Source organism: Vanellus vanellus (genome assembly GCF_965231255.1).
Source record: "Vanellus vanellus genome assembly, chromosome: 3".
Lineage (NCBI taxonomy): Eukaryota > Metazoa > Chordata > Aves > Charadriiformes > Charadriidae > Vanellus > Vanellus vanellus.
In genome coordinates this window covers 27,021,574-27,048,549 of record NC_138907.1, presented here as the reverse complement: position 1 = coordinate 27,048,549, position 26,976 = coordinate 27,021,574, and the positions used below count along the sequence as shown (strand labels likewise).

General features: G+C 40.4%; 1 protein-coding gene across 2 annotated transcripts; it reads left to right on the top strand.

Annotated features, from left to right (window-relative positions):
- Positions 1-703: 703 nt before the first annotated feature.
- RCOR3 (REST corepressor 3) lies at positions 704-25,949 on the top strand. 2 transcript variants are annotated; one of them, XM_082481402.1, is made up of 12 exons: positions 704-938; positions 1,540-1,596; positions 7,526-7,603; positions 9,162-9,214; positions 10,937-11,098; positions 11,456-11,580; positions 13,143-13,221; positions 15,948-16,166; positions 17,746-17,823; positions 18,607-18,664; positions 24,050-24,291; positions 24,721-25,949. In XM_082481402.1, exons 1-12 carry the CDS (start codon positions 797-799, stop codon positions 25,063-25,065), a joined length of 1,638 nt encoding a protein of 545 aa, XP_082337528.1. In that variant the 5' UTR covers positions 704-796; the 3' UTR covers positions 25,066-25,949. The 2 variants fall into 2 exon arrangements, with proteins under 2 accessions (XP_082337528.1, XP_082337529.1); XM_082481403.1 differs by lacking the exon at positions 24,050-24,291.
- The last annotated feature ends 1,027 nt before the right edge of the window (positions 25,950-26,976 follow it).

Here is a 26,976-nt window from a genome sequence, read left to right as displayed (position 1 = left end):
TCCACCTGATTTGACCCTGGTTTGAAACGTTCCCCAAAGCCCTGACTCGGACGGCGGCGGCAGCACTGCCTGCCTGCTCACTGCCCCGGCCCCCCGCCGCAGCCAGCATCGGCTTTCACAGCCGGGACCCGCCCCGGCCCCAAGGTGCCCGCTCTCCTCAGGCCCCGCTCTCCTCAGGCCCCGCTCTCCTCAGGCCCCGCTCTCCTCAGGCCCCGCTCTCCTCAGGCCCCGCTCTCCTCAGGCCCCGCTCTCCTCAGGCCCCGCCTCACCCGGACGCTGCCCCACCGCCGGGCCCCCACCCGCGCCCCTACATCTCCCACTCAGCCCCTTCGCTACGGCCGCGGCGGCCCAACACCTCCCGACCCTCACCGCGAGCCGCCACACTAACCACCGACACCACCACCCCCTCCCCGCCGGGATCCCTGCACCGCCGGGGGAAATAGCCCCCTCTCCCCTCCGCCTGCCGGGAGAGCCCCAGGGCGCAGCGGAGAAGCCCAGATATCGGCGCGGCGGTGGAGTGCTTCCGCCACGCCGCCGGGGCTCTGCTGGTATCCCCGCCCCTTCGGCTAGATCCGGCCGGGCCGGCGCGGAGGGATTCCCGGTGGCTGCGCGACGCCGGGGGAGGGGGAGCGCGGGGAGGCGGGGGGCGGTGTGAGGGGGGAGGAGGTGCCGGCGCCGCGGCGGCCCGAGGGGGGGGCGGGGAGGGGGCAACATGGCGGCTCCGTATTAACTTCCCCCCCTCGGCAGCCCGCGCTGCCGCCGCTCTCCCCCGCTCCTCTCCTCCCCAAGCCCTGACATGCCGGGCATGATGGAGAAGGGAGCGGAGCTCTTGGGAGCCAAGAGCCGGGCAGCCCCCAACGGCACCAAGAGCAGCAGCCCCTCCAACGGGCACTACTCGGAGCCGGAGAGCGGCGGCGGTGACAGTGGCGACGAGCACGGTGCGAGCCTGGGGCCGGCCCCGGGCCGCCCCGCCAGCGGGGGGAGGGGGGTGGTAGCAGCAGCAGCGGCGGTAGCGGGAGGGGCGGCGAGCCGAGCTGAGCCGCCTCCCCCTTCCCCGCACCGGGGCGGCGCGGCCGCTGCCGCCGCCGTTACTCCTCCGCTGCCGCCGCGCGTCTGTACTGCGGCGGGCCGGGCCGCGGCCGCGTGTGAGGAGGAAAGGGGGGGGGAGGGAGGAGGGTGCGCGGGAGCGCGCGGCGCGGCCCCGCGGCTGCCGGGTGGCCCCGCGGTGCTTAACGATGGGGAGTGTCTCCCGGGAACTGCCGCCGCCGCCGCCGTCCCCATTGTTCCGCTGAAATAAACTCCCCCTCCCCGGCGGTCGTCGGGGTTTAATCCGTGGCGGCGGCGGGCGGGGTGACGGGGCGGGGGGGGGAGGTGGCTTATTCCGCACGGCCGCGGCGAGGCGGCGGGGGCTCCCGGGCGGCGCGTCCGCCAGCCCGCCCCGCCACACGGCGGTAGCCTGGGACAGGGCCGGCCGGGGACACCCAAGCCGTTAATTTCTCTTCCCTCCCCCCCACCCCCCCCTCCTCCTTTGCGTTGCAGATGTAGGAATGAGGGTCGGAGCGGAATACCAGGCGCGCATTCCTGACTTCGAGCCCGGTAAATCGCTTTTCGGCTGTAACCTGACATCTTGCCGCCGCCGTTCCCCCGGCGGGAGGGGATGGGTTTGGTGCTGGGGTGGGCTCGGCTCGGTGCTCTCCCGGCGGTGGCGGGTGGCGGCGGGGGGAGGGCTCCTATTTATTTTTGCTTTTGAGCCTTTGTGTTGGCGATCCGGTGGCGGCGGCGGGAGGCTGGCAGGGGCAGCGTCTGCTCTCTGTGCGCCCGGGGGCGGCGGGGGGGGGGGGGGAGGCGGGGAGGGCATCGCGGTGGGAAATTTTCACTTCATTATCAGCCTTTATTATGTGTATCTGGCGGGAGGCGGTGAAGCTGAAAAAGGTTGGATGCGTTTTTTTCTTTTTTTTTCTTTTTTTTTTTTAAACCTCCTTAAACCATAACGCGTATAATATATTAACAAGGTGATTTAAAAATATTTGACGAGGGATGATGGATGTTCTGGGGCGAGGGTGGGCAGGGATGCGCCCTGCCGGAAGCTGGGCAGACCTGGCTGCGTGCTGGAGGCGCTGGGTGGAAGATGCGCTTGGTGGGAAACTCCTGCCCCTGGTTTTGTGTGCTGTAGTAGCCCCGCTAGCCCCGCTGCTGCAGCCTCAGTCGCTCTCCTCCGCCTTCCTCACCCCCCCCCCCCGCCCCAGCCCCGCCCCGAGGAATACTGGGTACGCTCGCATAGCCTGGTACTCGGTTTTAGCAAGTTAATTGCTAGAATGCTGTCTTGCGTTAACTATCCGGAGCAGTGAGACCGTGGGAGCGTTTATCAGTTTTGCTGTAGTGGTCAGATGAAGCCTATCTACTTTCCTGTTCTCCAAACAGGCTCCATTGGTGTCAGATGATTTCCTACCGGAAGAGGATTGGGCCAGAGCTGCTCACATAGTGCCTCCTAAAGCTGGAGCGAGCCCCTCTTGGTGGGCGCAAGTCCCCACAGGCCAAAGAAAAGGCCGGGGAAAAGAAAGGGGGAGGGTGGGATTAAATGGATGCATGATCTTGGCATAAGGGAATGCCTTTCCCTTAGAAAGGAGCGCGTAGTCTAGGTCTCTTTGTTAATAAGACTAACCGTCTACACCCTTTATTTTTACATTGCCTACATAAAAAACTAAGCATAAATAAAAGTGATCATTTCTAACCTGCAGCCTGGGCTTGTTTTTCCTGCAGGCCACTTAAATTAGAAAAACAACATAGTGTTTGTTGTTCTTTTAATTAAAAGAACTCTTCACCCCTTGTAGGACAACTGAGGTTCTGTGGTTTCAATTTGTAAACTATATATGCAATAGTATCATTGCATTTGTAACCACAGAACTAATTTTATGCTTTCTTTATAATCAGTTTTTTTTGAGCTCCTGAGTGTTCCTGGGTGGTGGAATTCAACTGATGCTCATTTCCCCCAAAATTGGGATTAATATATACTCCTTTACTTTATCAATTTCCTTAATGATGGAAATTCCTTTAATAAGTCTTGTGTAAAAGGCATAATGTATAGTATTATTCTTCTCAGTGTGTCTATTTTGATTATTAGGTCAAGAAGATAGTAACTTTTATTGGAGCACTTAAGTCTTATAAAATAAAAAAAAAAGGGAAAAAGGTTCATACAGTGTAAAAGTACAATACATACTTACCCTGTTAGTAGATTGATTATCTGAGGAGAACTCAGGAAGATGTCATGCTTTCATCTGTTTTGTTGTGTTTTTTTCTGATGACTCTTGAGGCATCATTTCTCAGAGATGGAAGTAATGCTGGACACAAAGTTGTGCTCTTATCATAGCTACGCTTAGATGGTTAATTCTTTTGTATCAAATGATGTAATGGGCACTCTATCATACTTCTAGGTTTGCATATATGGACATAGGCACTATCTCTAATTCACTAACTTTAATGCTGTTTCTTCTTGGAATTGTTTTAATACCCCTTTTTGAGGGTTTTCCAGGTATATTAGAATGTGTGGTTTTTTTACAGTACTTTGCAGGTTTTTTTTAATCCCCTTAAAATAAATAAGTGGGAGAAGGGAATCAATGATGGATTAAACTAGATAGAAGTCTGAGATACAAAGTCAGCCCTCTGGTACACACACAGAAAGAATACTAAAATGCGTAGAATAAATACCAATCCTTTGGCCTCACTTAGCTTATTTTTAAAAATAATTGTAAGCAATGCTCTACCTCAATACATTGAGGAACAAAACATTCATGATTAAAGTTGTGACAGTAGTAAACTTTTTTTTTTTAACCTGAGTTCATCTATAAAATAATAAATTGCTTAAAGAGAAAGTGTGTCAACTGTTAGTGTCTCTTGGAAGAAGTGGATTGTGGTTGGAAGCAACAATTAGAAGTTGATTTAAACATACTCTTTCTTACGCCTTCCCCGACCACCCCCTTTTTACAGGCAAGCCTGTAAGGGAAATAGCATTTTTAATTGGTACTAGATCCTGCTGCAATGAGATAAACTTTCTTGCTGAAAAAAATGGTTTTAATAAAATAAAAATCCCAGATCTCCTTACCTAGTTTATGGAGTTAATAAACCATCTCCTGCACTCCAGGTTTTTGTCTCCTCCTGCTTGTTTTCCTACACTATCTTATATTCTTGAGGTGAAACAGTTTCTGCTTGTACTTTCTGACCCACCAATAGACATAGCAGGATGTTACAAAGCTGGTATCCTTATGTTGTGGGCTGTCTGCATTCTTGTGGAAGGCATAGTGGAGAATGCCATCACTGGACATGCACCATACCGTTGTGTTGTTCTACACATGTGATGACTACTAGAGAAGTTTTTTTCTACTCAGATTTGGGCTTCTCAAAGGCTTTAGTATGAATTTTGTTTATTTAATGCATTTACCCTCTTCTCAGGAGTGGGGGGCCATCAAGAAGAATTCTTTCTACCTTTTGAGGTCACTTACAGAGTCCATTTCTGTGTACTTCCTTACAACTTTTCTCCCTCTAGTCTTCCTTGTATGAAAACAGACTTTCTTAAATTGCAATTATTAAACAGGGTGAAGTATATAAAAAATTTCCATTTATTCCATGCCATCTGTCCTCACATTCCCTGATTTTTCAAATTTATTTATTTATTTACTTATTTATTTTTTAGGATTTCCCAGCCTTTATTTTAGAAATTCAGTTTTTCCTCCTGTTAGTTTCTGTGATTCTGTTCCTACTGTCAAAGCTTAGTCTTAAGCGGATGATGGTACTTTATGCTGGAGAAAACAATATACTTTTAAATTGCTATATTGCCCCGTGATGCCCTTGCTAAGTCTTGTATGCTTCCAGATTTTAATTTTATTCTCAGTATTTAGAGTTGTGTACAGAACAGCATCATCTGCATGTACCTAACTTCTCATGCTAAGCTGAAATTTAAAAGTATCAGTTTGCTGCTACAGTTTCTCTCTTCTGGAGGCAGTGGAGAGTGCCTGTGGGTCTTCTTCAGAGCGCCCAAGTGCTATTGGCAGAGGAGCGCAGCAGCTGAAGTACAGAAACCTCTTCCTAAGCGGCTTGAATGTGGGGTTTGGGCAGGGGTAGACTTGTTATATTTGAGATGTAGTTCATGGTCTTTCTCATTCTCACTGGCTTACAACTCTGCTCTTCTAACATTGCTTTGGTTAACTTGTTGCCTAGTATTTCCAGCCACTGTCTGCAATAAGAATGGATCTTGCAGCTAAAGATCACGTTGCCCTTGAGCTACAACACAGCCTTTGGGGGGCAGGGAGTACTGCTGCTCACTTGAATACTTGGGGCACAAAGGACAAAAAGGAGTTCTTGTAAAGGCATATAGAGATGGAGGGATCCCTGTACTCTAGCTATGGACATCCTGTGTTGAGGACAGGATGGCTTCCTTTGAGCACAGTCCTACCTGTATGCATCCCATCCTTCCTTTGTCATCTTTGCTTTCCTTTTGGCAGTGTGAAGATGTCATCTGAAAGGAAACAGTTGTTTGATTCCTGCTGGAGAAACAGCACTGCTTCAAAAAGGGATGTTCTGGTGGGAGCTGCTTGCTAGTCACATGAGGGTGGCACCTCGGTACAGGAGTGTTGCCATATACGTGATCTGCAGGCACAAATGATAGGACTCTGAAACTAAGTTTTTTTCACTTTCATACTTGAATATTCAATACCTGATAATGTCTGTCGTATCCACTTGTCCGCAGGTGTCTGTCTGGTATTTTTTAGGAAGGAAAAACTGAGGGTATACTCATGTTAAGTTTAGACATTTCTTGCTCATAACCTGAAATTCTGATGCATTCTCTAGTGGTCCTGTCTTCTCACTCTTAGAGTGGAGCACAGGGTGGCTGTCCTTTACTTGTGATAAAAACTGGGTGGACAAGAGAAGTGGTTGGCCTGTAACATGTTTGCATTACTCTTCATGAAATACCGTGTTCCTAATGAATAAAAATGGCATGCTTTTTTGTTCTAAAGTAGAATGTTATATTAAGGAATTTGTTCTTATGTACCAAAACCCTTTCAGAGTTTAGTACTGCTTATGTCGTGAAACTAGTGCTATATGAATGTGTGTACATTTTTAACTTGTTACAGAGTTTATGGTGCATTTAGATTATCTGTCTTACACATATCATTTTGGAAGATGCACAAGTTCTCACAAGTTCTTTTAGTTTTTCTAATTAACTGTTTTTCAAGTTCACAGTCATAATGGATCTAAAGATTGCAAAGACGATAGCAGATACAGTACACTGCCAAACTAAAGAGGGAAGAGCAACAAAACATAGTACTTAATTAGAAGGCACTAAGTTGTTCTATTTTTCAAAGCACTGATGTGTTTTGTTTCCTTCAACAAAATGTAGAACCTAAATACAAAGTGTTGAAGATTAAAATAGTAAGGAAAGTTATTTGTTTCACTGAATAAAAAAATCTGTCCTCCTCCAAGAAGGATGCAAGGAAAGTTCCTCTGAGGGTGATTCTTCAAGGAATTCATACTGACACAAGTGTAGATGCTCCAATTGTTGAGCAATGTCTTAGCAAGTTAAACTGTTGCAAACAGATTATAAGAGGCTTTATGTACTAGCATACATTCGTAAAATATTCATGAAAAGTAACTATTATATTAGTTAATGCTTTTCCAGTATTGGGAAACTTCCTTTTCTTTTACAGCTTGTTTTTAAAAATCAAAGACTCTATGATTTAGTGTTTTGTACAAAGTTGCATCAGTATTGCAAAAATTGCTCTGTCCTCCTGATAGGTTAGGTAACTTGGACTGCTTCCCTTGCTCCATTGGGTTGGAGGTGAAGCACAAACAACCAGAAAAAAAAAAAAACAAAACCCAACGCCCATCTCCACCCCTATCCCCCCCACAAAACAATCAAAAAAATTACATTTACACCTAACTACTTCCTACAGCTACACAATTTGATTGGCTATGAGTATGAAAATTACATGGCTACGAATGTCAAAACAAGAGTGACAGAGAGAAACAGAATTGTTTCTGGCATAGTTAGTATAATTCCTTATTGAAAGGATATGGGATGGTGACTGTATTCTACTCCCTATCATACTTTTTTTGTTTTAAGGAAGCCTATCTTCACAAAGTAGATCCTGATACTCCTATGATAATGATAAATGTTAGAGTACTAGTAGACAATCGCAAGTTCCGGGGGACTGTTCCAACACAAAGACCTCTAAATTTTACATCCATGCCAACTTTAGCAATGTGCTTTAATGCTCCGGTTGTGGTAACCAGGATCCTGTCTAGTATCCAGTTATGACTGCACCTCGTAAGAGTAGTGTTCAAATTCAGCCATTTGATGTCTTGAGGAAATAATGTGGAATTAACGTGTTTTTTTTACCCTCCCCTTAGTAACTAGGCTGGACTTATTAATATGGTTGACTTATTAATATGGTTGACTTTTACTTACTGTCCTGTGAATAGTTGTTCTCTAGATTATATTTATAAATACTGAGACTTACTTGTTTTCTTACAGGTGCCACAAAATATACTGACAAAGATAATGGAGGGATGCTTGTATGGTCTCCATATCATAATATTCCAGATGCCAAGTGTAAGTCCTTCCCTGCTTAGGAATTTGGATGCTTATGTATAACTAAATAATTGTTTCTGGTGTACCTGTTCACTCTCTATTTTACACACAGTGAAACTGCAAATTAGTCAATTAAACACAAAGCTTCTATTTTATTTTTTTATATTTATAGAACTCCAGGGAAAGGAAAGATCACCTTCTCTTATTTAATAGTTAAGTCTTTGTTTAAAATCACACCGCCTGTGTTGTATTGTCATCAGTGTCTGTGAAACCTTCAGTTTTTAATAAAAGAATAAAACATCTAAACATGAGGAACTAGCTGCTCTAAATTTGTAGGAGCAGGAGTTGCAGTGGATAAACTCAGAAAAGACATGTTGAGGCCCAGTTCAAGGGGACATTGTTACAGCTGTCTCATCAGGAAAAACTGAGCATGTTCTCCCTTCAAAAGTGACCTGAAATACAGGAGTCATCTGCCTAAATGCGATCAATTATCTGCCTTCTATGCTAGAGTTTCCCATATGTCATATAGGGGAGTAAACTGAGGTTGCAGTCATGAGAACCTGGTCCTCAGGACCATTTCTACCTATTACCAGTAGTTAGAGGTTTGTGTCCCTCTACATTTGAGGGAACATACCTTCTACCACTGCAGAACAACTAGAAATAAATTCCTCTACAACTATGATTATTAAACGCTTTCTTCATTCCTTTAAAGTATGATTAACTCTTTGCTGCAGCAGTTCATGGCAAGGACATATCAGGTCCATTTGAATAATGAGGATATAATTATTGCCTTTTCTCAATCATGCTTCCTTTCAACTACATTTAGTTGCCACTTAATTGTCAACTATAGTAGGTGAATGGGAAGAGTTTCTTTAAGAATACCCACTGGAGATCAAAACTAGCAAGACTTAATTGCAAAATGATGGAAAGTGTCCAACTCAAAGCTAGATCTAGTATGGCCAAATATGATTTTAAAAAATGTTATTGGTGAATTTGATGACCTAATTACTGAATTTTCATGTTCTCTATTGAAAACTGACTTCATGCCAATGTTAAAATTAACGTTGGTCAGTGAAAACTATAATAATGTCAAAGATATGCATAATCATTGATCTAGGATCTCTTTACATTAATTTTTAACATGTTTGGGAATACAAACAGTAGAAGTAGTTCAATTTAAAATTAACCCAGGTGTCTGGACACCCTCCCCAGTGTGTCTGTGTTCTTAGGAGCGGGTTCCAAGAAGACATAGCCTTTAACTGAACAGCTAGTCTCTGATTTAAATAAGTGATGAGCCTCTGTGGCTTTGTTGTAGTAAAAATGTGAAGGAAAGCATCTTTTTCACTGAGAATTAGCTTCTGTAAGAAGTTTATAAAATGAAATGTTGGATTAAAGACAGTGGGCTTATTTGTTATTAATAAAGCTATGAATAAATATTTAACGTTTTGGGGGACCTGGGCCTATGCAGTGTACTAAGGCATGGGAAGATTCTTTTCCCATGTTAGATGGCTAATTCTCTGTCACCTTTATAGCAGAACTAAAAGTGCTAAAAAGTAATTCTGGCATTGCTTTGTTACAGTGGATGAATATATAGCAATAGCAAAGGAAAAACATGGATACAATGTGGAACAGGTAAGTGCTATGAAATGAGAGTGCTCAATTAAAGGACTTTTATATAAAAGTATAACACAACTCTTTTTTTCCCCTTGGTTACCATTAATTAACGCTGTTTCTCTTCAGGCACGGCAGCAAACACTGCAGTTAAATGGATCTACATACAGTTGTGGTCTGGATTCTCTGCAAAAGATTGAGCTCTTTGTTTTCATGACATGCTCAGCTTGTAATGTGCACTTTTGAAAGGTTTGGTATGTTTCTTGATACACTGGGCATGTCATGCAATTGTGTGTGTATATTTAGCAACAGAATTTCTTAGGAAAACAGCTTACAAATTTAATGTTTAATATTAGAATTTAGATATGGTACAGTTTGAACCATGGATTGCAATAGGGACAGCACTGGAAAGGTTTCTTGCGTATTTTAAAAATAAAAAAAAAAAGAGGCAAACCAACTTTGAGTGTTTTTTCAGAGGCAGGAAAACAGAATCACATTCTAGGTTTGAGAGTAACAAACAAGTTAACTTTTTAAAAATAACCTTTAGTTACTATCCCGTAAAAAATACATGATAAAACTTTGCTGGTCTGCACTTAGTTCTGTTGCAATTTTCTTCATAAATTAACTAATTTATATAAAAGCGAGATCACCTATATAAAAAAAAATTCAGTGTACAAGTGGAAACAAGTTGTATGATCAACTTCTGGAGGATGGAAGCTCATAGTAGCAAAGGCTTGCTAGTCAACCGCTTTGTGAAAAAGAGGCTGCCAATGTTACGATGTCCAGAATACCTGCAGTGCGGTGATGTTTGTTTCTGGCTTGGCTTTTGTTAGGGGAGAGAGGGAACTGAGGGATCGCAAAATAAGGCTTCAGAAAAGACTGATTTTGAAAACAACTTCTGGTACAAAATATTTGTAGACTGTTTGTAGTGGAATAGAAACTATCTTTGCAAGAGGTGCTTGTCACTTGCCATTTTAACAGGAAAAGAGGTTTGCTATGTCCAGGTTCTTAGAAGATGCGAAATCGGGGGTTTGGAGAGCTGATGAACAACTGGTGATCACGTCTGCACTGTATGGTTGAAACTGGGTGGATTACATTTCCCAATTCCCATGCCAGACTTGGTATCAAATCTGTCATTGATTCTCTGGCAGAAAGCCTAATCAGCATAAAATTCTTTAAGAATATCAAGAAATGAAATTATGTAAGAAAGTATATTTAGATTTCCATTCCTTATTAGGCGCACATGATGTGGAAGAGGCTGTGCCGTTATTTGTGGATTGGAGAGTTGTAGAAAGACCACTCGCACTCTGAACTTTGACTTGCATTTTGGACGATCCTCTGGCTGCTGAAAAGTATTTTTCTTTTCTTTTTTGAGTGGTCTGGTAATAAAGGCCTGAAGACCTATAAGGAACTGTGTATATGATACATGCTTGTAAAGTGAGAAAGTAGGTTGATTTGAGTCTATCAGCCTAGTTCCTGCTACTTCAGAATTACTGCTGCCATGCCAACCTTAAATTGTCTAGCTTTCATACCTTTAATAAAGTACAGATGTGCCCACTCTTCATATAATCTCCAAAGAGAATGTTGTAACCTATAGTGCATAGCCAATAAAATTGTAAATACATTTTGAGAAGGGGTTCTGATAGTCAAATTTTATTTTAAATAAATTGCCTTTTTTATTTAACTTGTCTCAACATTTTAGAAAGTTGACTAAATCCAAAAAGGGACTATTTCTTTTCAAAGGCTCTCGGCATGTTGTTCTGGCATAAACATAATATTGAGAAGTCCCTTGCGGATCTCCCTAACTTCACTCCTTTCCCTGATGAATGGACAGTTGAAGATAAAGTCCTATTTGAACAAGCATTTAGCTTCCATGGAAAGAGCTTTCACAGGATCCAGCAAATGGTAAAGTAATATTTTAATCAGAATCATTAAACAGTTCAGATGCACTAAGAACAAAGGCTTCTGTTGGACTAAAATTACATGTTGATTTCTGTGTAAAAGCTTCAGGAACAACCTTGAATATGAGATTTAAGTTAATTTCATCGCGTCTCTTGGACCTATAGCTTTTTCACTCTCACAAAAAAAGCTTCTCACTCCCTTCCCCCTTCTTTAAAAATGTGTATAAAATGCATCCCTCCTTTCCGTCTCATCCATGCATTTAAAATATTTGGGTAAAGGTGGCTGTAAATAGAGCAGAAGTATAATCTTGGGTGGAATTTTACTTTTAAAAAGTATTAATATGTTAATGAATTCTTCTAGCTTCCAGACAAGACTATTGCAAGCCTTGTAAAATATTACTATTCTTGGAAAAAAACTCGGTCTAGGACAAGTTTGATGGATCGGCAGGCTCGAAAACTAGCTAATAGAAATAATCAAGGTGACAGGTAAGTTTTATATTCTTAAGTAGCTAACCAGAGACTGAAGTCTCTCTAGGTAGAGATGTCAGAGTAATTTCTAGCCATTGTTTCAGCGTGAACCATGTTTTTAGGTTTGAGCATCTGTGGTGATGTCTCTGCTTTTAGCAAGGGGTTTGGTACCTGTGCTTTTAAGGACTATGTCGCTCCAGTCAGTGTGAGTTATGACAACACACTGGAGTGCTTTAATGAATAACTGTAAAAATGAGTTTAAAAAAAAAAAAATGAAGTCTGGGAATGTGGTTTAGAAATAATGCTTTATTTGAGAAGTCTAACCCTATATTGTTGTGTGGGGAGGTGAGTGTTTTTGTGGGTGTGGGGGTTTTCTGATGGGTGGGTGGTTGGTTGGTTGGGGTTGGTTTTGGTTTGGGTTTTTTTGAACTAGAACGGAACTAAAACTGAATGATATCCACTGTAAAGAGCTGTAAGAATTAGAATGCCCAAGCACTGTTTTGTAACAAAACTTTATATAAAATCTTTTTTTAGGAGACTTAGAACTGCTATCAGTCAAAGAGAATTAGAGCTCAAAATAGTTTTACATTGTCTTGGATAGAAGGGAATGACATTTCCCCTAGTTACTATGAAATTACATTGCACTTAGTATATTTGAGTATTAACTTACACTTTTAAAAAAGTGATTTTTAGTATGTTGAATGTATAAGTAACATAATCATATTTATATTGGAAAGTATGATTTTACATCTACAGAAAACTGCCTAGCTAGAGCAAAAGGGTCTATTTAATTATATGTTATTGAAAAGATCTCCTGAAATCTAAAATTCTTGTGCTTACTTAGTGTCCCTGTAACTGAAAAATTACAGAAGAAAATCATTTTTTTTGAGGGGGGGTTGTAACAACTAGAAATTTTGTTGGTGGCTTTACATTAATTTATTCAGAAATTATATTGTGTGAATGACTGGATTGGACTCGACTAAACTAACTGTTATCTTTTCAACCTTTTCTTTTCAATTTAATTCAGCAGATTTCATGTCACTCCCCAATCCCCCAAATTGCTAGATCTTGAGCACTTTGGTAAAAAGCAGTCCTGTGTCTTCCCATCTTATATTGTCCCCTTTTGCTCCCTGCAGACTTCAACAAAGGTTTATTCATCCACCTTGTGCAATGGTTTGAAAACTGATCTATTAAAACTAATGTGACAAATGAAAGGTTATTTCTAGCCTTGGTATGGTTGACCATGTTAGTGTTCATGCTGGCACAAGTGGCTGAATTGAAGAAAGGCGATACCAAATTTTTTGGCAGCGGTACCAGCGCTGCTTGAAGTGATTTTGAAACTACAGCTTAGGATTGCTTGTTTATCATAATAATTATTATAGTTTAATAAAGGAAATGTTTGTAACACATTTGAAAACTACATGTAACTAAATGTAACACACTTCTTTTGAAAACTACAAATAACTTTGAGATGCCATATACTTATTTTAGAGTAGATAATTCTGTCTTACCCTGATACAGATTTATATTTGGGGTTAAAAAGTGGTTAAAATAACCAACTTCTTATAATCTGTTCTCAGTGATGATGACGTAGAAGAAGCTCATCCAATAGATGGAAATGATAGTGATTATGATCCAAAAAAAGAAGCCAAAAAGGAGGTAACAGATAGCTTAATGGTGAATGTCAGTTTGTTTGTTTTCTGTGAATGTGTTACTGCGAAGAGTACGACTTGTAGTAAAGAGGTTTAGCTTGCAGCCCGCTGAAACCACAGGTATTTTAGGTGATCAAGATCTTGAGAACTTCTGGTTGAAACAAAATTTTTATTGTATATTTTTGCTGTTCTGTGGACATAAATGCGTCTCTCATTACTTTCACTATCTCTTGAGAGATCTTCAAGTTTTATGAGAGATGTATGCTATCATTACCTGGTAAAACAACACTCCCCCTGCCTCTGTCTTGTTAATATGTTTACAGTTTTACTGGTTGTGAATTTCTGGAATCTAAATGTTTTCTTTGCATTTTAAAATTAAATGACATTTTTCCAAGAATAACGTTTTTATTCTTTCAAAGCCACAGTGAGGTTATGCATGTCAACTAATATGTGGCTCTATTGAGACGCTTTCTACTAATAAGTGTAGCGAAAAACATTTTTGTCTCCCTAATGAGCACTTACTGTTAGCTTTACGGATAAGTGCTGTGTTTGGAGTATGTTCAGGTTTGGAGTTTTTTGGGGGTTCTTTTGGTAAACATGAAGTTATTTATGAACAAGACTCGAAAAACACAGTTAAGTTTGTAAACATTTGATTGTTTCCTTGATCAACTTAGTGCATTTTTTATTTTCCTAAAATGAGACAGTTCATGTTTCTTGAGAATATGAGAGGAGAGGTAGTGCAAAATCTCAACATTCCCACGAAGTGGTATCTAGGACTATATTAATAAAACTTTGTAGTTCTACCAAAAAATGAGGGGAGACTGAATGATTTAGATTCCATTCTCGGCTTTGCAGTGACCTTCAATGTATTGTTTTACCTAACTGTCTCGGGGGGGGGGGGGGGGGGGGGAGGAGGACAATTACAATTACCCCTTTCTCTAAAGAAGCTTGAGATTTTATGTTTTTTTAACATGCCAGGATATGATTTTTAGAACTTGAAATGGTGCAAGGTCTAATAAAGAACCTTTTTACTTTATTCTGCTGTGGTAACAATGTCCTTGCAATCTGTTGATTTGAGTTGCTGCCTAAGCCACTTCTAAATAAGAGCTATTTTATTCAATTTACTTTCTTTGGTTATTGTTTGAATCACTACATGCAGTCCAGAGTGAAAGTAGTGTGTTCATAGTCTTCTAGGAACAGGGCAAATAGGTTTGCATTTTCTGATGAGCTGTTTAGATCTACCTAAGATAATGTTGTCATCTAATATTTCTGGTAGGATATGCATACTTTCACTTCCTAAGCAAAATATAAACTTAGTAGGCTACTTGAAGGCACAGAGCAATGGAAACTTTCTGTTATCAGACAAAACTAAAACAAGCCAAACACTCTAGCTTGGCAAGACAAAAGCTTGAGAGAATATTTTCACTTTAAATCCAGATTGAACAGATAGGAACTGCAACTTCATACTGAAAGAGCAATGCAGAACAAAAAAAAATAAATGGGCCAGAAGTTAACTTAACCTTAGAATTTCTAGATGTCAAAGATGTAAGGCTCTATATCAACTTTCCAAGGAAGAGCAAATATCTTAAGTGCTTTTAAGAAAGCACTATGAAGTCTGTGGATTGGATTAAGATGTTACATTAGCTGGGAAGAGGATGTGGCAGAAGGTCAAGCATAGCAAAGCAAAATGCTGTTTGCTGATCTGTACTAATGCTACAGAACATAATAATAATGGCTGCTGCAATTGTTTTCTCTCCACTGTGATCAGATGACCACCTCCTCTTAACCTGCCTGGATGCCAGCAGGGAGGAGCAGTAGGGAGCTGCTTGAAGTAGCAAAAAGCCTGAACCCATCTCTGTTCTGGTACTAAGCATTACTTTGAATTGGAAAATCCTTGCAGGGAAAGTCATTTTTGCTTCTCTGCTCCTGGTCTGTAGGGAACCTACCCAGTTGCTCTATGGGAGTCACGTGCATGCAGACTAGCTTCTGTGTAGCGATGCCCCTTGAAGACAAAGCTGAAATATTTAGGTGCCCAAACATGTCAAAACAGCAAAGACTTAATCTCCTCTTTGCTATCCCTTTCCTATTTGCAAAAGGAAACAAAAAAAAAAGGCCTACATTTGCTAAATTTCATGGATTTTTATAATGACTGCAAAAGTACATCCATCCTATCTCTCCCAGATCTCCAATCCCCTCCCAAAGCAAACAGCACTATCACTTTCCATAGAGTGCTTGCAGCAGGGAGAAGTGTCATCTTGCATTCTTGCCTGTCCTGGTTGACATTAGCCCATTCTTTTCCCCTGATCTTCACCTGAAATCTTCATACCTGACCAGAAATAAATGTGTAAATTCACTGATTACTCAGTTTAAATGTATAATATATATATTCTTTACCTTCTGCATACATAAGAGGTTCTTGATTTTTGCCCTTTTTCACAGTATTCAGACTGTGATTTCTGTACTATTGTATTTTCAGCCATGTTTAAAAAAAAAAAAAAGTTTTTGAAAACTGACCTTTCTAAGACTAATGCAGGCTTATCCAGCAAATGACTGGTATGCTCCATCAGCTCATCTGCAAGACTTAGCTTGGATGCTACATGCAGAGGAGGATGTTAGCTTAGGTTTTCTTTGTCATAAATATGATATTGCAATGCTATGTGATACTTTATTCTTTATTAAAGTAGTATACAAGATACTGTTATTCTTTAATGATTTATTTCTTGTAAATTAAAGGGCAATAATGAGCAGCCTGTTCAGACCAGCAAAATAGGTCTGGGTAGAAGAGAATATCAGAGCTTGCAGCATCGCCACCATTCTCAGCGTTCCAAATGTCGTCCACCAAAAGGCATGTACCTGACCCAGGAAGATGTGATAGCTGTTTCCTGTAGTCCAAATGCAGCCAACACAATTCTTAGACAACTGGATATGGAACTAATCTCGTTAAAGCGACAGGTACCATGGGTTATTGGTCTTTTTTTTTTTGTCATCTCAGATTGTTCTGATTGTAATGATTTTGAAGATTATCTATGAAGATTCTGAAACTTCTTTAATGTGAGTCGTCCTAATTTTGTTCCACAGTTATCACCAGAAATGCTGGACACTAGCGACTAGCTCTTCTTCGCTTTTGTTTTTTATGTTCATCTGCTCTTGTGGATAACATGAAACAAGATGACTTCCTTTGAAAAAAAAAAAAAAAAAAAAAAAAAAAAAAAAACGGGGGGGTAGAAGTATGGCATGAAAATAATGTTACAGATTTGGGGACAGAATGAAACTGAAGTCACCTTGTTGTGCTTAAAATTGTAGCTGTTTTTCTGGATGTCCTTCTCCACATACCATGAAAGTACAGGCTGGGGGGAAATCACGGGCCCAGTTATTTCTCTGTTTGAATTGATGAGCGTTCTACTTTTTATTAAATTTAGAAAAGATTTGTAATCTTCACCCTTTAGAGGACAATTGCCTGCGTCCTTTGCATGAAGAAGTTAACTTTTGGCACTTAAAGTTGAGACACAGGATCTACTCAGCTTCTAAGGGTACAGCAGTACGTGCATGCTTGCTTTCTAGGAGCGATGGGGCTACAAAGTCAAGGCTTATCTCCTGGAATTTCTGCCTCCTTATAGACCACTAAGGGCTGCCATGTTGCAAAATCATGGAGTGAATAAAGGGTTTGATGGGGTTTTTGCTCCCTTGTATTCTTTTACAGGAGAAATGTGCTTCTTTCTGTCACAGCAGGAATCTGGGGCTAAATAGCATAGGTGGGTTTCACTCTTTAGCCTAAGTGTAGGTGAGTTACAGCCTTGAGGTTGTGTTTCTCTTTTTTTCTTGCAGTGATCTGAGATGCAGCCTTTGGAATCTCCCACTGAGTTGTCTGCTTTTGTGTCCATACTTAAGAACACTTGTAATAGCTGTACACCATAGTATGCAAAACTATTTTCTTACCTATGTCACCTTATGTACATCGCTGTCAGGTTTAAATGGTTAATAGATATGTATTTGCATGATTTGGAAGCTCTCTGCTTTTTATAGCCTTAAATATTTTAAGTCATTTCAAGAATCACCCTTAACGGAAATCATGATGATCTAAGGTCAATAAAAAGCAGTCTGTCAGAGGGAACTAACTGGAAACATCTCATAAATATTTTCTTAAGCGCTTTTTGGAAGAGAAGAAGTTAATGTATACAGTGCATCTCACTTAGATTTCGAAGAACCAAGTTTGTGTCTAGAATATTCTGCATTCTTCAAGAACATATGCATCATTATCAAAACTTGCTTGTTATGTCCTACTTTTAATATTCCTGCAGACAAACTGTTCTTTTGAAAAATTGGCTTAAGTATTTTTCTCTCCGTAGTAAACTGTGCTGTATTTTTTTAATTTTTATAAAAAAACCCAACAGTTAAAAATAGTGAAGCCTTAAACCATAATATTTCTCTTTCTAACTTAGGAGGTACACTTGTGGCAATCCTAGTGAAGATATATGTGTAAAGTGACCAACTTTCTTTGTGGAGCTGATTAACTTTGTTGTTTTTGACCAAGGTTCAAAATGCTAAGCAAGTAAACAGTGCACTTAAACAGAAAATGGAAGGCGGGATTGAAGAATTCAAACCTCCTGAGGTAAATCAGAATAAATATTAGAACTTGTCGCCTTGCGCTTACATTAGTGGGAAGCTACAGAAATGTGTTTTGCTGCAGCATAGTGTTCGCATTTCAGCAGCATCTTAAACAGGATCCATTGAATGACATGCAGGGGTGAGTCTGGATTCTTTACAAGAAAGTAGTGGTAGGCTTTTTTATGGCAACTGGCTGAATAAAGAAGCAGAACAAAATGAAATGTCGTGTCTGTTCATGACAATAGAGAGCTGAAATTGAGTCCTGATATGTGGTCTTTTTTCTGATTAAAAGTCGATAATGTCAATTGCTAGCGGTAAATACTATGTTCTGTGTGAAAACATGACTGTTTATACATTTAGGCATCTGAAGTGAACGATTTATTACTACTGAAATATTTTTGCTTGTTTTAAAGGCTTGGGTATGAAACATAACATGAATGCGAAACACTCCAGACACCAACTCCTAATAGTTTAGATAAATGTAACTACAAATTCAAATTCTGTCTGCATAAAGATCATTAGCTTGTGCATAAGTTCTGATATAGCTGATATTAAGAGCTGCAGTAAAACAGAGGAAAAACGATTGGTGTAGTTCTAAGCTCAAATCCCTAAATGCTACTTCCTCTTCATGAAAGCAATCTTAAACTATAAATTTATGGCTTATAAACAAGAGATTTTCACCTATGTTATAAAATGTAGTGTAAGTAAAACACATTCTGATGCTCAGATATTTTTCAGCTGTTGAAACATTTTAATGATCTTTGTGCCATTTTTCTAATTTTAATAGTCTAATCAGAAAATCAATGCCCGTTGGACCACAGAAGAGCAGCTTCTTGCAGTACAAGGTATGTTAATAGTAGTAGCAACTTGAAATCTGATGCAAAGGATTTGAAGAGGTACTCAGGATTATGTTTGTGTTTCCCTCTAATGAAAAGCTAAACTTTATCTGGTCTCACAAGACAGTCACTGGGAAAGCAGCAAAAAAGTGAGAATATTTAGGGCATTCATTCAAGCAACATGACACTAGTCTATCACTTACCCATATTAAATCTTGAATAGAAAAGTTAAGCCGGGTTTAACAACTGTAGTAGTACCAAAAAGTCCCTTCAATCATCTCCTGAATCACCTTACATGAATTTCTCTAAAGTGGAAGACTGAAGTTATAGTTGAAGTAATAAAATTTGAAGCAAAAACTTATTAAGACATCTCTTCATATTCTTAAAGTGGGAAAAAGCAGAAGTAGAACTGCTTTACAGTTACTTTTCTGTGTTCATGAGGGAATAAAAGAGCAGATATATACCCAGTGGAGGCCTTTTAAGAGTCTGAATCTGGAGATGGATTCTTGACTAACAGTCTTATTGGCGAAAAAACAACACTATCTAGTAGGCTGTTGATACAGCTAGTTTGAAGTTGTCTCATTTATATGAAGGAAAACCGACTTTTGTCGGGGCTTTAATATGCACTGCCTAATCAGGGAACATGCAAGGGAAATATCTGGAGAGCCTAACACTCTCTTGAAGACACTATATATTTGACTCACTTCTGTGGGTCATCTTTTTTTAAGATAATATAATCAGTTCAGTTATACACATCTGCTTTATTTCTCTAGATTCTTTACCTTTAAAATAAAAGACTGAATTTTAGTATAAAACCTTCGGTTGGATCAGGATAAAAGTGTAAGGTTGTCAGGTGTGCCGTACCTGGTAGTTATTAGCCAGATGACTGAACTTAAAGTTAGGTTTATTTTGAACTGTGAATGGAAATACTGAAGACCATGGTGTGTCTGAAGTCATGCCTCTCAACTTATGTGCCTGAGGCCAGGATTTGCATCTCCAAACTGTTTTCTGTCTTAAGTTCATCCCCAGTTTTGCTAACAAGCTTACTTGTTTTATTTTGTTCCCAAATGCAACTGAAAGAGATGCCTGTCTTTTAATATGATGGTCTAGGAAGTAGAACGTGTGGTGGAGAAGTGGGAAAAATCCCGATTCATTGTGCCTGCCTTGGCATGAAAGGGTTCAAACCATCTTGCATTTTCATAGTTTAGTTATTGGAGCTCTCATTAAGCGTCAGTTTGGGAATCAATAAGAACGCATTTAGCTTTTGTTAAGCTATGGCACTATGTGGCCAACAAGGTAAATACAAAACTGGAGCATGGGTGAAAGAGAATGAGGGTTGGTGATGACTCCCTGGAGAGGAGTTCTGGTCGTCTTGTCTCTTCTCTAGGGAACGTTTCGTGTTTCATAAAGGTAGTCAGCCTCAATACTTAAGGACGGGGTGAGAAATCAGGCCTTCTGAAGAAACCTGTTTTCATTGAATTTACACGTGCTTCTTACATGTATTGTTCCCCCCCCCTTTTTTTTTCCCCACCCTTCCTTTGCCACAGTATAAAATGGAGGTGAGAGAGAACCTTAATGCCAGGAACAAAGTATTATTATCTGTCCCTTACTTGCTGCCCAGTAGTAGAGTCTCCCTCCTGGAATCAGAGTGCTGTAGGTATTAACCTACTGTCCCTCAGGCTAAGGACACTCGTCTCTTAGTTCAAAATAATTGCTTGAGCTAGTAGACTTATGCATGAAGGAGCCATGCTGTCTTTTGTCCTGACTCTGTTTTCAGAGGAAAGTAGCCATGGTTACTGTACTAAAAGCTACCATAATGCGTGTTAGGCTTGAACTTGGAAGTTGACTTGAGCATGGGGACATTTAGTTTGTACACTTGAAGTAGATTTATTTCATCGAATGTATTGATACATTTTGGCATGTGCTTTTAATAAATTTACAGAAATCATAAGCATTAAGCAGGTAGGTGGCACTTCTGTGATTTGTTCACTTGAATTCAGACATTAAATCCAACCATGGAAATCATGAAAATAATCTGCAGTAATATAATTTTGGCACATGAAAAAACTCTTGTCTGTGGAATAATCTCAAGAGATTGGCAGTAACTAAAGAGGAGGCAATGAAAAAAAACCCTTTAAAATAGAGCCCATTGTGTAATCTTACAAGCTGTGTGGCTGCCTGCAATGGGCTTGTGTACTCAGACTTAAGATCTCTGAGCCGATTTTTTTGCAGTATAATTTATCAGCTTACCATTCAACTTCGTCTGAATAGTTGTTGAATGTAATGGGCCAGTTCATCACTTGAGGTGTTCTTAAGTTACAAGCTCTAATTCTGTATAGAAATGTATGAGCACGATCATCTTTTCAAACTAAGATCTCAGCCATATGAAAATCGCAATTGCAAAAATGTTTTAAGACTTGTTCGAAACCACAAAATTGGAATTGAAAAGCAGTGCACGACCTTCGTAGCATTGCAGTGGAAAACAGTTGGGACAACCAGGATCTAACTCTACGTAAGGTAGTTGCCAGGAGCACTGTAATCCCATCACAGTGAAACTGCAGCCCTCATAACCGAGAGGTTGCCGTTAACTATTTCTGCCTCGCCATGGCCCTGTGCTATACTGCTTTGGACCCAGGCTAATGTTTTGCGTGTCTCTCGGTGTTCGCGGTGCTGCACAACGTTACGCAGTGGAGACAGCATCAAATTTGGATTCAGGAGTTTCTCTGAGTTAGACATTCAAGATGAAACATTGTAATAGTGAGCCTGCACGTGTTCAAGTGCAGCTTTGCAACTTGGTGAAGTTTTGAGGAGCTTGAAGGATTCCCATGATGAGGGCTACTTTCAAATCTGCTATGAGAAAGACATTCATACATATGAAGTGAGGCTATGCAGTCATCTTTTTTGAGCTTTGCTTTCAGCAGCCTAATAAAGTCATTCTTATTGAATAACAGATTAAACACTTTAGAAATAATCTGGGTGATGTTTAGCACAGAATTTGTATAAGGATGTGTAAGTAATGTGCACCAATTTGAAAGGGATGATGGGGTGGTGTCAACTCTTACAGATATGCCAGCACCTTATGCATAAAACTTTCATAGAAAAGTATTGAACTTCTATTCCTGGTGCAGCTTAAAAGGCTTTTACTACGTCATTGTGGTGATGCTGGAGTAGTACTAAATAACATTCTGAAAAGAATCCAAAAGGAGTAGAGCTGTGCGTAGCTTAACTGAGGAAACTTTATTTTCTGTAGATATTTCTTATAATTGGGCTCTCAGTGAAGGCAAGACACACCCTTTTTAAGCTGTTTGCTTGGAAGTAGGCTTTCAGACCTTATTTTTGACAACTTTAGTTGAAGTTAGCCAACAGGCTTAGTCATTTTGCAGATTAAGGGGAAGGAAGAAGTATAGACAGTATAGTAACAGAAAAGGCTGAAATCGCTAAAAGTCTGAATTAGGCTTCAAACAAAAATGTGCTTTGTTCACTTGATTAATTGTACAGGATGTTAGATATGTCACAGTGGCCATGTAATGATCAATATAAATTAGTAAGGGTGGTAATGGTAGGGCAATCAAAGAATTACTAGAACACTGGAGGGAGTTCTCTGTGGGCACACACAGCTTTTAAGGTGTACAGCTGATACCTTGTACAAGTGATAAAGTGCAGAGCCAAATCCCTGTCTTTGCTTTGCCCAGATACGTGCCCTCCCACGTGGCTCTGATAGGTCCCTTTGTTTTCTTTCCACGGTTATTGCAGTCAGGATGGTTGGATTCTTTTGTATGCCCCAGAAAAGATCTTAAATAATGTAGCGGGGCTTTTGACAGTTGAAACATCAGCTTCGGCTACAGAAATTGTTACTATCCTGGAGTTGAACTTTTCTCTTAAATTGCAGTGAGTGTACATCACCACATCAGAAGTGCCTATTAACGAAGAAAGTAGAAAAGAGCAGAACAAGCTGAAGGTCATACTCTTCACAATTAAGTTGAAAGGAACATAGCTTTCAGATTTGAAACAACTCTCGCTTTCTGAATCCTTTGCTTCACTTTCTGAAGTGAGGCATTAAGTCAGGCATAAATTTCTTTTCAGGTAATGAGACAGAGTGCCTGTCCTCTAAGCACTGTAATATGTTCCAAATGAGTTTAAGTTATCAGGAGCTTCACTCATGCGTAGCTGAGAGCAAAAAATTAGTCTTCTGTTTACTCAGTCTGAAATAAAGCTCTGTTTTATTTCTTAGTTTCCAAATGTTTGGACACTTGTGATTAAGAACATACTTTGTGCAGCTAAAAGCTGTGTTCTAGGATGCTGGAGAGTTTGAGGATTTTTTTCTTAAGCAGGAGAGAGGAGGAACAAAACGCATATGTAAATACAACTGAGAGAAGATCAATAAACTTAAGGTTATAATTCCAATTATAGGTTAAAAACTATGGAATGTTGTACTCAAGGGTTTTTTGTGTTATATGCAAATGTAGTTTTAGAACTTCAGGAAGTATGTGTTGGGATCTTCTTGTGAAGGATTTTCTTGTGAAGTGCTTGTAAACAAGTGTGAACTACTGATGTCAATATGAAATGAATGATGCAAAGATCTTCTGTCATGCTGCTTCTTGCTGGAGGATTTGATCCTGGAGGTTTGTGCTGGGCTGTCTTATAAACAGACACCAATAGCTTATATTTACATTCTCCAAGGTGATTGTCCCAAAACCCCAGGTGGTTCTACCCAGCTCAAATGGTGAATGAAAGCTTCAAAAAGACTTTGTCAGGTGAATGCTTGCCAGTTGCTCTTTGTAGCCTCAGTAGAACATGTCACAAGTGGAGGAATGAGCAGTATATCGTGACTTGCGGAACTGTGCCCCCCTGTTCTGCCCTGTGTTCGGTCCAGTAGTTACTGCCCTCTACCACTCCTGCTGCACAGGTGGAGGGCAAAGAAACATCTGTGTGCAGCTGGCGCAGAGGGAACCTATTGAAGCTGTCTGTCTGTCACCTGACATTTCTAGTGTTATACCCTGTTTACAGCTATACACACATGCTCGGTCACCCTCGCTCTCCCATCTTGAACTTGTCTTGGGCTTCTGCCCTTACTGCAAGCACACTGAAGGATTTGCTTTATTTGTCAGAGGCCAGATCTCTGTGGTTTTAGGTTGGGAGGCTTGGTGAGTAAGCCAGGATCTTTAAGAAGAGTGGGTAATGACCTTTTAATAAAGTTGGTGATTTGTATGTTGATAGCTGTGCAATTAAAAATTATTTTGTTTTAATGGAAATCGAGGCCTTCTCCTAATTGAGAAGTCCTGTGAATTAGCTAGTCCTTGGTTTGCAGGTCCCATAGGTTCTCTCTATAAATACATCACACGTAGCTGTGTCTGACTGATTCTTCACAGCTATGTTATTTACTTTGCCTTCCAGGTGTCCGAAAATATGGTAAAGATTTTCAAGCTATTGCAGATGTAATTGGCAACAAGACTGTTGGCCAAGTGAAGAACTTCTTTGTAAACTACAGGCGTCGGTTTAACTTAGAGGAGGTATTGCAGGAATGGGAAGCGGAACAAGGAACCCTGGCTTCTAATGGTGATGCTTCTGCTTTAGGGGAGGACACAAAAAATACTTCTAATGTGCCATCAGGAAAGAGCACTGATGAAGAAGATGAGGTGTGTTTTGTGTACCAGAAATAAGTAAGCATGGGTTGAGGAACAGCATTTTATTTAGTGATATAATGTAAGGTTAACTGGTGTGGAGTGGCAAACCGCATTCTAAAGAATGATGATGAGCTTGCATAGAACTTCAGCCAATGTCGTTAACCAGCTGGGAGCAGGACTGCACCTTTCATAGTGACGATCACGTTACTGTTTTATTGTTAAAATACAGTTCTTGTTCTAGAAGAAGACTCTTGCTTCGTAAATATTTTTAGTTCTGCTGTCTATAATGTTTTGGTTGGTGATTTCTTTTCAGTAACTTCTCAGTTTTTTGGTTTTGTTTTTTAAATGCTGTTTCCTGTGTAGTGGACAGTGGCAGCCCAACTGCATCTCCTTCTGGCTGGGGTGGCTGTTCACGCAGTCTTGTCTTTGTCCTTTGTGCAGGCACAAAGCACTCCGGCCACTCAGTGTTTAGGCCCTTCACCTCCAGCACAGGCATCTGCTCCAGCACCTACCGCTCCCATGGCAACTTTAAATCAGCCGCCCCCGTTACTTCGTCCAGCGCTTCCTGCTGCTCCTGCTCTCCATCGTCAGCCTCCGCCACTTCAACAGCAGGCGCGATTTATTCAGCCAAGGCCGACCCTAAATCAGCCTCCCCCACCACTCATCCGCCCAGCTAATTCCATGCCTCCTCGTCTAAACCCACGGCCGGTGTTAACCACGGTTAGCGGCCAGCAGCCACCCTCGCTTATTGGAATTCAGACAGAATCTCAGTCCACTCTGCACTGAAGAAAGAAAGCAGAATTATGCTAACTCCTACATTTGAAAAATAGTATCGGTGTACTCTTTTCTTTTTTTTTTTTTTTCCTTCTTTTTTTCCCCCAAATACTGAAGGGGAGAAAAGAGCAAGCCTTCACAGGTATCAGACCAGTTTTACAGAGGAGCAAGCTAATAACTAGAAACGGAACCACGTGAATGACCACCTGTATAAAAATATTTTTATGTCGAAGACTTGTACAGCAGAACAATGCCTACAGTGCAGCCCTCCTCTATATGAATAACTGTTGAAGGAAGCTAACTTCTTAAATGAATAAATGTTCAACACACCAAGATTTTGTTTAACTGATTTTTACTCTATTTATTTTATTACTGTTCTTTGTAGTCAAGCATCTAACTACAGGAAAGTAGTCTGGCAAATCTAGGAATAGATAATATTGTAGGAGACTTAAATGTAGCGTTGAGGTTTTTTTTGTGTGTGAATTTTCTTTTTTGTTTTTTTTTTACTTTTTAGTGCGAAAAAAAATAATGGCCTTAGGTTCAGAAATTTTGGCCCTGTTTAGATAACAGTAGAAGCATTTCACGCACTTGTAAAATGTAGGTGTTTCTTCTCTTCATGTTTTTCCCAGAACACTTTTTCTTGTTTAAAAAGGTACTGTCTTATTAAATACTCCTCTGAAAGAGTATTCGGAAGACTCAGCGAGCTATTGTACCAAACCTACTAAATCTCACGCATGTTATACTCACAGAAGTTAACTGAAAACAGGAGTACAGATTCCTGCTGCACTGTCTTTTGTGGGCTGGGGTGGAGAGAGAGGCAGCAACTTCCACCACCCAGGGGCATGACAGGAGAGGAACCATATAGCAAGAACTATTAATTTAATTTGTTATTCCACTAATTCTTCTAATTTAAGTACAGTAGAACTTCATTCCTTTGAGAGTGGCTGTCTGCAGTTCGCGTATGTGTTAGATCATTGATATCTTGCCTAGGAATTCATGAGGGAAGTATAGAGGCTGACAGTGGTAGTAGAATGTTGTGGCAGTAGTTACCTGCTGCCAGCTCAGTCTTACTGTTAAATGATTATCTCGGATTTCTGCTAATTCTGGCGGAGTTGATTAGCTGAATTGAGGCTATTGTGGGGTTTCTTTGTTTTGTCTTATTGACTAAGTAAAATCTGCGTAATTATTGCTTCTAAATTTTAGGAGATTCAAAGGTTTTCTTTCCACTGCATTCTTGTCTGAAACCTTGATTTATGCCCAGCAGTGTTTTGGGGTGGTTTTTTTTTTGTTGGGTTTTTGTTGTGTGTTTTTTTTTTTTTTTAAAAAAAAAAAAGTAGATGCCTCTACCCTCCAAATGAACCAGGCTGCAAATTTGAGTAGTAGCACTGTTTGAAACTGTGTGATTGAATCAAGTTATAGAAAAATAATGCATTCTTGACTATGTAATAACATCCATGTTGACTGCCATAGTATTTAAAAAACTATTTTTGCTTATAGATTAAATGTTTGAAAATCCTTTTAAATCCATTCTGTTATTAACTAGATTTCCCCTTGACTAAAATGAGACTTTATTTGAAAATGGAATGTGCTCTCTCTAGGCTTTTTCACAGATAAATTGGACGGTCTAACAATCAGTTTAACAGCTGGCTAAGGTCTTTTTTAATGTGCAAAGGGAAGTTTCTATAGCATCAGATCCTATTTAATTTGTAAAACTAGTATTAACATTTGGTAGTTGTGGCCTGAATTGCAGCGAAGATGTTGCCCTTCATTTAAAAATATTTTCAGATCAAACTTGAGGGTTTTTCTTTCCAAACAGCTTTCACTGGTGTGCTGAGGTCTCGTACAAAAGGTCCTTCTTACAAACTTTCTTCTGCATCAGAGCAGGTGCTTAGCCACTATGTGAGCATCAGATGACCTCTCGTC